This window comes from Heterodontus francisci, chromosome 5 (assembly GCF_036365525.1).
Source record: "Heterodontus francisci isolate sHetFra1 chromosome 5, sHetFra1.hap1, whole genome shotgun sequence".
NCBI lineage: Eukaryota > Metazoa > Chordata > Chondrichthyes > Heterodontiformes > Heterodontidae > Heterodontus > Heterodontus francisci.
Genome location: NC_090375.1, coordinates 152,723,798 through 152,737,513, shown reverse-complemented (window position 1 = coordinate 152,737,513; position 13,716 = coordinate 152,723,798). Strand labels below are relative to the sequence as shown.

Genomic DNA, 13,716 nt, shown 5'->3' with positions numbered 1-13,716 from the left:
CCAAAGAGAAGGACTTGGTCGATGATGAGTCCAAGGAAGGGAGTGTACATAGTCTGGGTTATGTCGTTATCAAAAAGGAAGTGTTGGGCGTCTTGCAAAGCATTAAGGTAGATAAATCCCCAGGGCCTGATGGGATCTACCCCAGAATACTGAGGGAGGCAAGGGAAGAAATTACTGGGGCCTTGACAGAAATCTTTGCATCCTCATTGGCTACAGGTGAGGTCCCAGAGGACTGGAGAATAGCAAATGTTGTTCCTTTGTTTAAGAAGGGTAGCAAGGATAATCCAGGAAATTATAGGCCGGTGAGCCTTACGTCAGTGGTAGGGAAATTATTGGAGAGGATTCTTCGGGACAGGATTTACTCCCAATGGAAAACAAATTAATTGATTAGCGAGGGGCAGCATGCTTTTGTGCAGGGAAGGTCGTGTCTCACTAACTTGATTGAGTTTTCTGAGGAAGTGACGAAGATGATTGATGAAGGAACGACAGTGGATGTTGTCTATATGGACTTGAGTAAAGCCTTTGACAAGGTCCCTCATGGCACACTGGTACAAAAGGTGCACACAGAATCAGAGGTGAGCTGCAAGATGGATACAGAACTGGCTCAGTCATAGACCGAGTGGAAGGGTGCTTTTCTGAATGGAGGGCTGTGACAAGTGGTGTTCCGCAAGGATCAGTGCTGGGTCCTTTGCTGTTTGTATTATATATAAATGATTTGGAGGAAAATGTAGCTCGTCTGATTATTAAGTTCGCGGACGACACAAAGGTTGGTGGAGTTGTGAATAGTGATGAGGATTGTCAGAGGATACAGCAGGATACAGATCGGTTGGAGACTTGGGCGGAGAAATGGCAAATGGAGTTTAATCTGAACAAATGTGAGGTATTGCATTTTGGAAGGTCTAATGCAGGTGGGAAGTATACAGTAAATGGCAGAACCCTTAGGAGTATTGACAGGCAGAGAGATCTGGGCGTACAGGTCCACAGGTCACTGAAAGTGGCAACGCAGGTGGATATGGTAGTCAATAAGGCATACGGCATGCTTGCCTTCATCGGTCAGGGCATAGAGTATAAAAATTGGCAAGTCATGCTGCAGCTGTACAGAACCTTAGTTAGGCCACACTTAGAATATTGTGTGCAATTCTAGTCGCCACACTACCAGAAGGACGTGGAGGCTTTGGAGAGGGTACAGAAGAGGTTTACTAGGATGTTGCCTGGTCTGGAGGGCATTAGCTGTGAGGAGAGGTTGGATAAACTCGGATTGTTTTCACTGGAACGATGGAGGTGGGTGACACGATAGAGGTTTACAAAATTATGAGTGGCATGGACAGAGTGGATAGTCAGAAGCTTTTTCCCAGGGTGGAAGAGTCAGTTACTAGGGGACATAGGTTTAAGGTGCGAGGGGCAAAGTTTAGAGGAGATGTGCGAGGCAAGTTCTTTACACAGAGGGTGGCGAGTGCCTGGAACTTGCTGAGGGGGAGGCGGTGGAAGCAGGTACGATAGCGACGTTGGAGACTTGGGCAGAGAAAGGCATCTTGACAAATACATAAACAGGATGGGAATAGAGGGATACGGTCCCCGGAAGTGCAGAAGGTTTTAGTTTAGACAGGCTTGGAGGGCCGAATGGCCCGATCCTGTGCAGTACTGTTCTTTATTCTGTTCTTTGTTTCCCTTGAGGAACAGACAGCTGAGAGAAGATTTGATAGACATATTCAAAATCAGGAGGGGTCTAGACAGAGTAAATAGGGAAAAACTGGTCCCACTCGAGAACAGGAGGGCACAGATCTCAAGTAATTGGTAAAAGCAGCAAAAGTGACACGAGGAGAAACTTTTTCACGCTGCAAGCTATTCAGGTCTGGAATGCACTGCCTGAAGAGGGTGGTGGAGGTAGGTTCAATTGAAGCATTCAGAAGGACATTAGACTGTTATATGAAAAGGAAGAATGTGCAACGTTACAGGGAGAAGGTGGGGGTGTGGCACTAGGGGAATTGCTCTTTCGAACAGCCAGTGCAGACACAATGGGCTGAATGGCCTCCTTCTGCACTGTAACAATTCAGTGATTCTATGATCCAGGTCGACATTGATGAAGTGAGGGGCTGCCCTGGCCCGGGTACCAGGCCTCTGCCTCCCCTGTGACATCTCGCTTCCCTCTGATGCAGAAGTTGTCTCTGGCACAAACTGCAGATCTCTCCCTCAGGACAACCAGCAGCCACGTGATGGCTGCCAAGGGAGTTTAAATGAATCCCACACTTCATCTGACCCATCTCCGTTCCCACCCCCATTGGCTCTAAGTGAACAGGAAAGCCATCTCCAGATCAACTAAGGGCTCGCCCCAGTGAAAATCTTAACTTTAATCAGTTTCCCACCGGAGACGGGTTTCTGGCCCAAAAACAAACCAGACTCCTGTTTCTCGCCTCTATGGCGAAAACCCAGCCAAGATTCCTGACACAAACTTTCTTCTGTCCTCTTCTGTCAAGAGACTTCGCTCCTTCATCAGGAGCTGAAAAATAAACGTTCTTTCAAAAGAATAAAAAATTAAGTTTGATCATTTCGGATTAATTTAACCACCATACTTCATTCTGCAAGCCAATCTCATAGGCTGTGGGCAGGTTAATAGTACGACTAAACAGTACCTTGACATTTACTTTAGTATACTTTTGAATGTGGAGTTTGTTCGCAGAATTTTATAGTGCAGTTAAAAAAGTTATTGCTGCTAAGTTACTCACTGTTGTTTGTGTACAGTACCTCGGTGTCCTGTTTGGCTTAGCATCCCATAATAGGTCCCACCCATTCATCATCCTCGTCCTCACTGACTTCCACTGGCTCCCTATCGTTATGAAAGTGCCTCTGTGTTTTGTTAAATATATTTTTTGAGGATTCATTTTTGAAAGATTGAAGAAATTTTAAAAATTGGAGTTTACAAAGGATGGGGGGAGGGGGGGCGGCAGTTTATATAGAGGCCATTTGACTTTGAAAAACAGTCCCTGGAAGTGTTTTTTTTTTATTAAAAGGGTCACCGAGAAGTCTTGAGGAAAACGAGCCTTTCTGGGAAACCACCTGACTTCCAGCTCATTAAATAACAGAACTTTGGACACCTGGAGTTGTTTTTTTACAAAGCAATGGCAGGTCAACATTGATGGGGGTCAAAAGGTTGACCTCCTGTTGTCTGTTTTGCTTTTGAATTGTTTTGAGTTGGGGTTGCACTGCATAAAAAGGAAGAGAACTTCCAAGGAGAGAAGAGAATTCCCAGGGAAGGAGAGAAGACCACTACCCAGCTCAGCTTTCCAGCACCTCTCTAAAAGACACCGAGAAGTCCACTGTATCAACTCATCTCGTCTCCTGTCTTTGAAGAAAAGTCTGCTAAATTAATTCTCAATGCCGCTTGAAAAGAAATGTCCTAAAAGATCCCAGTGACCAGTCTACATGTCCTCAGAGGCCAGACCGTATGCCAGTTTTGGAATACAACATATCTCATCTGCTGTTTCTTCAAGAATGAGCAAGTATTCAGGCCGTGTTTTATTGTATATAATGGAGCTCTCAAAACAAAATCCCTTTACTTTTAACGTTAACCAGCGCATATGTGTCTGTGAGTGTGAGGGACTACGGTAAAAAGGGAACTTGAATAATTCAAGCTGTATGTTCATGCTTTACTTCATTACTGGTTAAGACCTGTTTTATAATAAACTGATAATTTTTTGTTTATTAAAGAAACCTTGTTGGCCTGTTTTTTTCAGGGATAAAAATACAGTCCATGATTGACCATATCAGTAAGTGAGAAAAAATTTATATACATGTTGTGACCCATGGAGAAATGGAACTAGAACAAACAGTGCACTCCTCCCACCTCCGTTGTAACACTATTCACAAAGTGCATTGATTTGAAAATCTAGTCTCAGCCACCATCACCTTCACGGCCTTCTCTAGCCCTACACTACAGACTACATCTTCCAACTTTGGCTTGCATCCACTCATCATGCCGCTGCACTCTTGAATTCTCCGTCTAAAACCCCTCTTTGACCACATTTTTAGGCTACTTGATCGGTGTCTGTCCATAAGAAAGTAATTAATTAGTTATTTAACACAAAATAAAGATGGCAGGGCAGGTGATGTGTTTCAGCTGCAGTATGTGGGACCTCATGGACGCCAGTATGTCCATATCAACCACGTCTGCAATGTCTACAGCTCGAAGAGCTTCAGCTCAGTGTTGATGAGAAATCAGAGAGTTAAATGGGTGGCTTAAAGATTGGGGAGGGAGAAATGGGTTTCGATTCATGGGGCACTGGCACTAGTAATGGGGAAAATGGGAGCTGTACCACTGTGACAGTCTTCACCTGAACCCTGCCAGGACGAGTGTTCTGGTGAGAGGTATAACTAGGGTGGCAGAGAGGGCTTTAAATTAAATAGTGGGGGTGAGGGATCAAGTGAGAGGATGTGATAATTTAGAGAGAGTGGAGAAGGCAAGAGAGCAATCTAGCAAAAAGGGAATTGATAATCTGAGTGTGGCAGGAAGTGAAGATTGGAGGTAAGCAAAACTGGCAATAGGAAGTAGAAAAGTAATACGTGAGATTAAAAGACAGACGATGCGAAGGCAAGCATCAAACAGGATCAGAACGTGGAATAATGTTAAAAAGACAAAGTTAAGGGCACACTATCTGAATGCATGCAGCATTCGCAGCAAGGAAGATGAGTTGAAGGCACAAATAGAGGTAAATGGATATGATTTAATTGCCATTAAAGGTCTGCAAAAGAAACCCAACCAAGCCCGAATGCCAGGCCTGGAAGTGCGACCCAACCCGAACCCGACACATATCATCGGGTCCCGTCGGGATCAGGTCGGATAGCAGGCCTTTACATGGGTAAAGGCCTGCTACCCGACCCAACAGGACCAGACGACATGTGTCGGGTTCAGGTCGGGAATTTCCCAGATAAGGCTATCCAACAGTGCTTTAATTACCATTACAAAGATGTGGTGACAGGGTGACCAAAACTGGGAACTGAATATTCAAGCGTATTCGTCATTTCGGAAGGATAGACAAAAAAGAAAAGGAGGTGGGGTAGCGCTCTCAACAAGGGATGATATCAGTACATTAGTGAGGATCTTAAATTTAAGGATCAAGATGTAGAATCAATTTGGGTGGAGCTAAACAACAGAAAGGGGCAGCAAACATTGATGGAAATTCTTTATAGGCCACCAAACAGTAGTGGCAATGTTGGACACAGTATAGATCAAGAAATTAGAGGGGCATATAACAGTAAAAATAGGTGACTTCAATTTACATGTAGACTGGGTAAACCTAATCAGCACTAATGCTGTGGAGGATGAATTCCTAGAGTGTATGCCAGATGGGTTCCTGGAGCAGTACATTGAAGAACCAACTAGGGTTCGGCTGTTTTAGATTTAGTATTATGTAATGAGACAGGGCTAATTAACAACCTAGCTGCAAAGGAGCCTTTGGGAAATAGTGACCATAATATGATGGAATTTTACATGAAGTTTGGAAGTGATATAGTTCATTCTGAAACACGGGTCTTAAATCTGAACAAAGGAAACAATGAAGATATGAGGGGCAACTTGGCTATGGTGGACTGGGAAAATATAAAGGATTTGACAGTAGACAGGCAATAGTTAGTATTTAAAGAAGTATTACATGGTCTACAACAAATATACATTCCTCTAAGACAGAAAAAACCAACAGGAGAGATGAATGAACCGTGGCTAACAAAAGAAATTAAAGATTACATTAGATCAAAGGAAGTGGCTTATAAGGTTGCCAGGAAAAGAGGTAAACTGACGGATTGGGAGCAATTTAGAATCCAGCAAAGAATGACCAAGAAACAGTAAAAGAAAGGGGGAAAGAGAATATGAATGCAAGCTAGCAAGAAACATAAAGGCGGACTGTAAAAGCTTCTTCAGGTATGTGAAAAGGAAAAGATTAGCAAGGACAAATGTGGTTCCATTACAGGCGGAGGAGAATTTATATTGGAGAATAGGGAAATGGCAGAGAAATTAAACAATTACTTTGTGTCTGTCTTCACAGAGGAAGATACAGAAAATTTCCCAGAAATACTAGGGAACCAAGGGGCTTTTAAAAATGAGAAACTGAAATAAAATAGTATTAATAAAGAGGTAGTAGTCAAAAGATTAACTGGATTGAAGCTTGATAAATCCCCTGGACCAGATGAGCAACATTACAGTGTTGAAAGAGGTGGATATAGAGATAGTGGATGCATTGGTGGTTATCTTTCAAAATTCTATATAAATTCTGGAAAGGTTCCTATAGACTGAAAAGTAGCAAAGATAACCCCACTATCTAAGAAAGGAGTGAGAGAGAAAACGGGGAACTACAGAGCTGTTTGACATCAGTAGTAGGGAAAATGTTAGAATCTATTATAAAGGATGTGATCACTAAACAGTTAAAAAAAAATGATTAGGCAGAGTCAACATAGATTTATGAAAGGGAAATCATGTTTGGCAAACCTGTTGGGAGTTTTTTTGAGAATGTTACTTGTAGCATAAAGGAGAACCAGTGGATGTGGTGTACTTGGATTTTCAGAAGGCTTTTGATAAGGCCCCACACAGCAGGTTAGTAAACAAAATTAGAGCTATGAATTGAGAATTGGTAAATAGACAGAAAGCAGAGAGTAGAAATAAACAGGTCATTCTCAGGATAGCAGGCTGTTACTAGTGGGGCACCTCAAGGATCACTGCTGGGGCCACAGCTGTTTAAATGATTTGGATGTGGGGACCAAATGTAATATTTCCAAATTTGCTGATAACACAAAACTAGGTGGGAATGTAAGTTGTGAGGAGGATGCAAAGAGGCTTCACGGGGACTTGGACAAGCTACGTGAATGGGCAAGAACATGGCAGATAGTGGGAAGTTATCCACTTTGGTAGAAAAAAAAACACAGAAAGGTAGAGTATTTCTTAAATGATGAGAGGTTGGGAAGTGTTGATGTCCAAAGGGACTGGATGTCCTTGTTCAGTCACTAAAAGCCAGCATGCAGGTGCAGCAAGCAATTAAGACAAATGGCATGTTGGCCTTCATCGCAAGGGGTTTTAAGTACAAGAGTAAAGAAGTCTTGCTGCAATTGTATACAGCCTTGGTGAGGCCTCACCTGGTGTATAGTGTACAGCTTTGGTCTCCTCATTAAGGAAGAATAAACTTGTCATACAGGCAGTGCAACAGGTTCACCAGACTAACCTCTGGAATGGCAGTATTGTGTTATGAGAGATTGAGGAAACTGGGCCTATATTGTCTCGAGTTTCGAAGCATGAGAGATGATCTCATTGAAAGTTCCAAAATCCTTACTAAGCGTGACAGGGTGGATGTAGATAGGATGCTTTCCCCTGGCTGATGAGTCTAGAACTAGGGGACATAGTCTCAGAAAGGGGTAGGCCATTTAAGACGGAGATGAGGAGGAATTTCTTCACTCAGAGAGCAGTGAATCTTTGGAATTCTCTAACCCTGTGGGCTGTGGAAGCTCAAACATTGAGCACATTCAAGACAGAAATCAATAGACAGTTGGATGCTAATGACATCAAGGGATATGTGGATAGTGCGGGCAAGTGGCGTTGAGATAGATGATCAGCCATGATCTAACTGAATGGCGGAGCAAGCTCGATGGGCTGAATGGCCTACTCCTACTCCGATGTTCCGATCTCTCCCCTCTTTACTCTCTACCACCATGAAAAGCCTTAGGATGTTTTGACACATTGAAAGCACTAAGTGCAGGTGGCAGTACTTGAAATATTTAGAATATTTAACTCCATGGCAAATCAGGTAGAGAAAGTAAAATAAAGTGAAAAAAGATGGGATTAAGAAAGAGCTATAAAGAGACAAAAGGTTTAAAAAATTAAACGTTTTAATCTTTTAAATTCTCAAAAAATAATTAAAATGCAAAGAAATGATACACTACCCTTATAAAAGGTTATTTTCACTGCCATAGAGGTTGGGTGGCTGTAATTAAGACAGTTAAAGATTTACTTATACAAAAGCAAAACGCTGCAGATGCTGGAAATCCGAAACAAAAACAGAAAATGCTGGAAATACTCAGCAGGTCAGGCAACATGTGTGGAGAGAGAAACATTTAACATTTCAGGTTGATGAACTTTTGTCAGAGCTCGAAAAGCTGTAGATGTAACAGGTTTTGAGCAAGTACAGAGGCAGGAACAGGAAGGAGGGGAGGCAGAACAAAAGGGAAGGTCTCTGATATGTGTGAAGACAAGAGGGATTAAATGACAAAACAGTGATTGTGCAAGGTAAAACAAGATGGTAATGGGACTAGTAAAGAAGCAAATGATGGGTCCAGAGGGGCTGTAAATGGAAATAGCAGAATCATCACCAACAGCTGTCTGCCAAAACAAAAGTGTGAGCAAAGATGATGATCTAAAATTGTCAAACTCAATGCAGGAGCAAAGAGGCCTGGGCGTGTGCGCGCATAAGTCATTGAAAGTGGCAAGACATGTTGAGAGAGCCATTAATAAAGCATACAGTACCTTTGGCTTTATTTCGAGGGGTATAGAGTCTAAGAGTAGGGAAATTATGTTAACCTTATATAAAACACTGGTTCGGCCTCAACTGGAGCATTGCGTCCTGTTCTAGGGATCGCATTTCAGAAACGTGAAGGCATTGGAAAGAGTCCAGAAAAGATTCATGAGAATGTTTCGAGGGATGAGGAACTTCATTTACGAAGTTAGATTGAAGAAGTTGGGGCTGCTTTCCTTAGAGAAGGCTGAGAGGAGATTTGCAGTAGGTATTCAAGATCATGAGGGATCTGGACAGAGCAGACAGAAAAAACCTGTTGCCACTCGTGAATGGATCAAGAATGAGAGGGCACAAATTTAAGATATTTGGCAAATGAAATAATGGTGACATGAGGAAAAACTTTTTTTTTTTACGCGAGTGGTTAGGATCTAGAATGCACTGCCAGAGATTGTGGAGGCAGGTTCAATCGAGGCATTCAAAAGAGAATTACACACCGAGCTGAAAAGGAAGAATGTGCTAGGTTATGGGGAAAAGGCGGGGGAATGGCACTGAGTGAAATGCTCACTTGGAGAGCTGTTGCAGACATGAGCTGTAACAATTCTGTGATTGAGACCAGAAGTTTGTAAAGTGCTAAATTGAAAGATGAGGTTCTGTTCCTCGAGCTTATGTTGAGCTTCATAGTAACAGTGTAGGAAGCCAAGGACAGAAGGTGAGAGGGGAAGTTGGGCGTAGAATTAAAGTGGCAGGTGAACAAAGCTCGGGATCACACATACATCCATCAATTGCAGGTCAAGTGCTTCTCTACAGAAACAAGATGGAAAAAAAATAAAAAAGGACAGAGGGGATCATTTTTGAGGCTATTGGAGCTGAAGTCTGCCACCAGGAAAAGGGAAAAAAGGAGACGGGAAGGTACACAGGAAAATACACCAGCAGAGGGGCAAGTGTGTGGGAGAAAGAGAGATAGAGAGAGGGGTAAGTAGAAGTGATTGCTGGAACAGAACAGGAGAAAAATAATTGGTGTGAAAGAGAAGGGGGGAAAGTTAAGGCAACGATTTTTTTCATTTTGTCCCTGGGCAATACCATGAAATAAACAAGTACTTACCAAGCTTAACAGATCCTCCAAACAGTGATCCTTTATCAAATGCATCTTTCCAGGTAAAAGTTAAACAAAGCTTTAAAGGGAAAAAAAAAGCATCAAGTCTCAAATTGCTAGGTTTCTTGTAATACCAACTCTAAAAATTAAAACTTCATTGCACTACCAATTAATGGATACATTTTTTTATGTAACTGCATTACCAGTGACGATGCCCCATTCCTTGACGTGAAATCATGAAAACACTGAGATCTTCAACTTTCCCACTCCCTTGTCACTGTTCAAAACCCCATAAAATGTTACACCTGGTTCAATCAGGTGTAAATGGGTTTTTAACAGCGACATGACTAATAAAATTTGATGAACAGCAGAAATGGCCCTGGAAATATAATTCTATATTCGTGCAGTGCTGTTAAATAGTTAGTAGGTTTAAACTGAACTTTGATAACTTCATTGAACTTATAGCACAGCAACAAGCCATTCAACCCAAGCAGTCCATGTTGACATTTATGCTCCACTCGAATCTCCTCCCATCCTTCCTCATCCAACCCCATCTGCATATCCTTTTATTCCTTTTTCTCTCATATACTTATCCTCCCCTTAAAATCCATCTCTACTGTTTGTTGCAACCACTCCTGTGATTGTGAGTTCCACATTCTCACCACCCCGTGTAAAGAAGTTTCTTCTGAATTCCCTACTGCATTTATTGGTGGACAATCTTATATTGATGGCCTCTTGTTTTGCTCTTTTATTTTACAATGCCTCTGCGAAGCACCTTGGGACATTTAATTACATTGAAGATGTTATATAAATACAAGTTGATGTTGTTACACACAAGTGGAAACATCTCATCTACATCTACCCCATCAAACCCTTGCATAATCTTAAAGGCAGCTATTAGGTCACCCCTCAGCCTTCTCTTTTCTGGAGAAAAGAGCCCCAACCTGTTCAATTTTTCTTGATAGGTATAACCTCACATTTCTGGTATCACCCTTGTAAACCTTTTTGCACCTTCTCCAGTGCCTCTATATCCTTTCTATAATATGGCAACTAGAACTGTTTACAACTCTCCAAGTGCAGAGTACATGAGACTCCATATTGCATGGTTGATTCCTAATATTCTCTGAAGTGCCCAGAAAGCCACTCAATTGGAGTGCAACTAGAGAGGCACTGACTGACACCAAACCAGTGTTGCCCATATCTTAGAAGAAATGAACAAACTTTTTTTTTTAAATTACCTTACACTGTATAGATAGCAGGGCAAAGCATTCCAATAGAGTTTGCACAAACCTTCAGTGTTACAATTCCTTGTTTTCAAATCCCTCCACGGTCCTGCCCCCTCCCCACCCCTGCAACAACCTACTGTCCCACAATCCCCACACTATCTCATTGTCCCACACAGGGATCTCCATGCACTTTTTGGAATATTTTAGCTGCTACCTTCACCCCTGGTAGATGTCCTAACCTTTAATTTGTTCTGTGTAAAAACTTTTAAAAATGATTTTATTTTGCTGCTTTTTGTTGCCTGTTTGGTTGTCTGTGAAAATCTTTTAATAGATTTAAAAGACAGCCTGATGACATCACTCCAGCTCTATACTAGGAATACCCAGTAAGGAATACTGCAATCAGCTGCAGTACCACTGCACAAAGATAGAAGTGAAATTTTCACAAAAGAAATCACTTGATCTCTGAGCGAGGCTCACTTCAAGGTTAGTAACGAGTGCCTCTACTTCACAAATTCCAGGCTTTTATATTTATGATTATGCAGAAACTTGAACTGTAACCTCAATTCAGAAAACCAGCACAACTTGGGTTCAGTTTCCCAATTGTGCCCAAAGCAAAAATTCAACCTCAGTGACATGTTTTGGAATCGTAGAGGAGGTAATGAAATGCCTCCTTTTCCTCTGGAGTCTCGCTTGGCACTACCTCCAGTCAAACTAATTATTTTCTTTGCCAATTTTCTGCATCTCTGATGGCACTGCTCCCTTGCTGGGGTACAAGTCCACAGATGCTGAATGATCAGAAGCAGAAACCCCAATTTGCTCTCTCTGTACGAGTCCAATTGCCATACCCCTACCACTGGCATCACGAAGACAAGCCAACTGAGCACATATCTTCCTTGCTTGTGTAACTCAGGTACTCACGGCATAAACTCTCAGCCCTTAGGATGGAGATAAGTTTCACTCAGGCTAATAGGGAATTAGTTTGTATTAGATTTGAAATTTACATGTGATGATGTAACATTAGGGGGTAACTGAAAAGGTTCTGAACTTCTGGTTTGTTTCAAGTTGGGTAAGGAGAGAGCACAAGTAGATCAATTATGGTGAAGAAATACTTTGAGCTCTGCTATTTCATTTAATAAACCCACATTCTATGCTAGAAAGGGAACAAAGCAAGAGGAGACATGAGGAGCAGCAGTGCTTAGTTTCAAAAGCAACAACTTCCCCTTAGACCATTCATTAGTTATCGGATACAAAAGAATCAGGGAATCAGTATTCGGGTCAAAAAGAGAAAATTGAACAGTGTCCTGATTCAAGGCTAAAAATAATGAAGGGGCTTGACAGGGCAGACATTATGAAAATGTTCCCACTTGTGGGGAGGTCCAAAACTAGGGTCATAAATACAAGGTAGTCACCAATAAATCTAATGAGGAATTAAGGAGAAAATTCTTTTCAGAAGAGAGTGGTGAAAATGTGGAATTTGCTACTACATGGTGTGCTTGAGGCGACAAGCATAGATGCTAGTAAAGAAAAGCTGGCAAAGTACATGAAGGAGAAAGGAAGAGAGGATATGTTGATCGGGCGAAATGAAACAAGGTGGGAGGAGGCTCATGTGGAGCATAAACACCAGCCTGTTTCTGTGCTGTAGAATTCTTGGTAATGGAATTTGCAACTCAATTCTATGTACGTAAAAAAAAAAACAACTGAACAGTTTTGAATGAATGAAACAGCAATTAGTCTTTATTTGATTAAATGTTAGGTACACTGAAGGTGTTTAAGAAATAATGCCAACAGATGTCTAATTATTTTTTCCTGTTCAATTGCATTCACATTCTTGACTGAGTGCAGTCAAAGACCATGGTAAATAATGGGTAATATTTGTTAATGCAGAGATTACCATTTTTAATGGGACATTGAAGTCATAACTGACATCTTTCTGCTGTCACTTCATCTTACACGTTAGTGTTATTTTCTTTCCTTAAGCCACTCAACCAGCCCTTCCTTAGCCTCTGCTGAACCACACTTGTAAATAGTCATCAAAAATGCAACTCCTGCATTGCACTGCAACACCTCTATGCAGCACTACGGGTTGGATTCATTCTCTCACATTCTGGGAACTGCTTTCCCCCATGACATGGCCAATACTGAAACATACACAGGAAAGAACTGCAAGGTGCAAACCCATATTCTATACAAGTGCTTTCATTACATAAAAACCAAGTAAATTTAAAGCAAGGAAATGGACGGTGTTCTACATAGATAAATGCCCTCCATTTTGGCAAGTGCACAGATTGTGAAAGAACCTTGAACTTATGATCTGCCCTCAATTCCACACAACTGTAAATTAGTGAATTCCATTCTATTTTCTGAACCAGCCACTACAGCTTAAACATAGTATTCTTCATCATGGAAGGACATCACTGTGAGAGGAGTTAACATGATTATTTCTTCCCTTAACATAAAGTTCAATAAAATCAACATATTCCAGGACTGACCAAATTTTGCCGGAGAAAACGATGATCACCTGGAGTTTAACTGATGTGAATATTCCAGGGCTGACAAGGCATCTCTACAGTAGATGTTTCCTGAACTGTGATCATACTCAGCCCTCAAGACTTAACAAAACCAAGTGCAAGCAACTCAACACTGTTTGCGCATACAGTTGTTACTTATAGGCTCATCTGGCATAAATTTTATAGACCTGGAGCTTTGCAACAGGCTGTCAGAAAAGGAAACAGGAGAAAGAGTAGACCAAAGGTTCCCACATGCCATTCAATAAGATAATGCTTGATCTTCTACTTCAACACTTTCCCGCCCTATCCCTCGATTCCCTTGGGATTAGTAGAGAATGCACCAACACAAAGCCAGGATCCATAAAATGCTCTCAATACCAAACTCAGTAGGGCAAGTTAACATT

General features: G+C 41.7%; 1 protein-coding gene across 2 annotated transcripts in view; it reads right to left on the bottom strand.

The window, feature by feature from the left end:
- pdcd6ip (programmed cell death 6 interacting protein) overlaps positions 1–13,716 on the bottom strand; it is a 116,594-nt gene that overhangs the window by 83,510 nt on the left and 19,368 nt on the right. For both annotated transcript variants that reach the window (XM_068032256.1, XM_068032257.1), the window contains exon 3: positions 9,589–9,658. In XM_068032256.1, the coding sequence (XP_067888357.1) occupies positions 9,589–9,658 (70 nt within the window). The remainder of the gene's footprint in view (positions 1–9,588; positions 9,659–13,716) is intronic.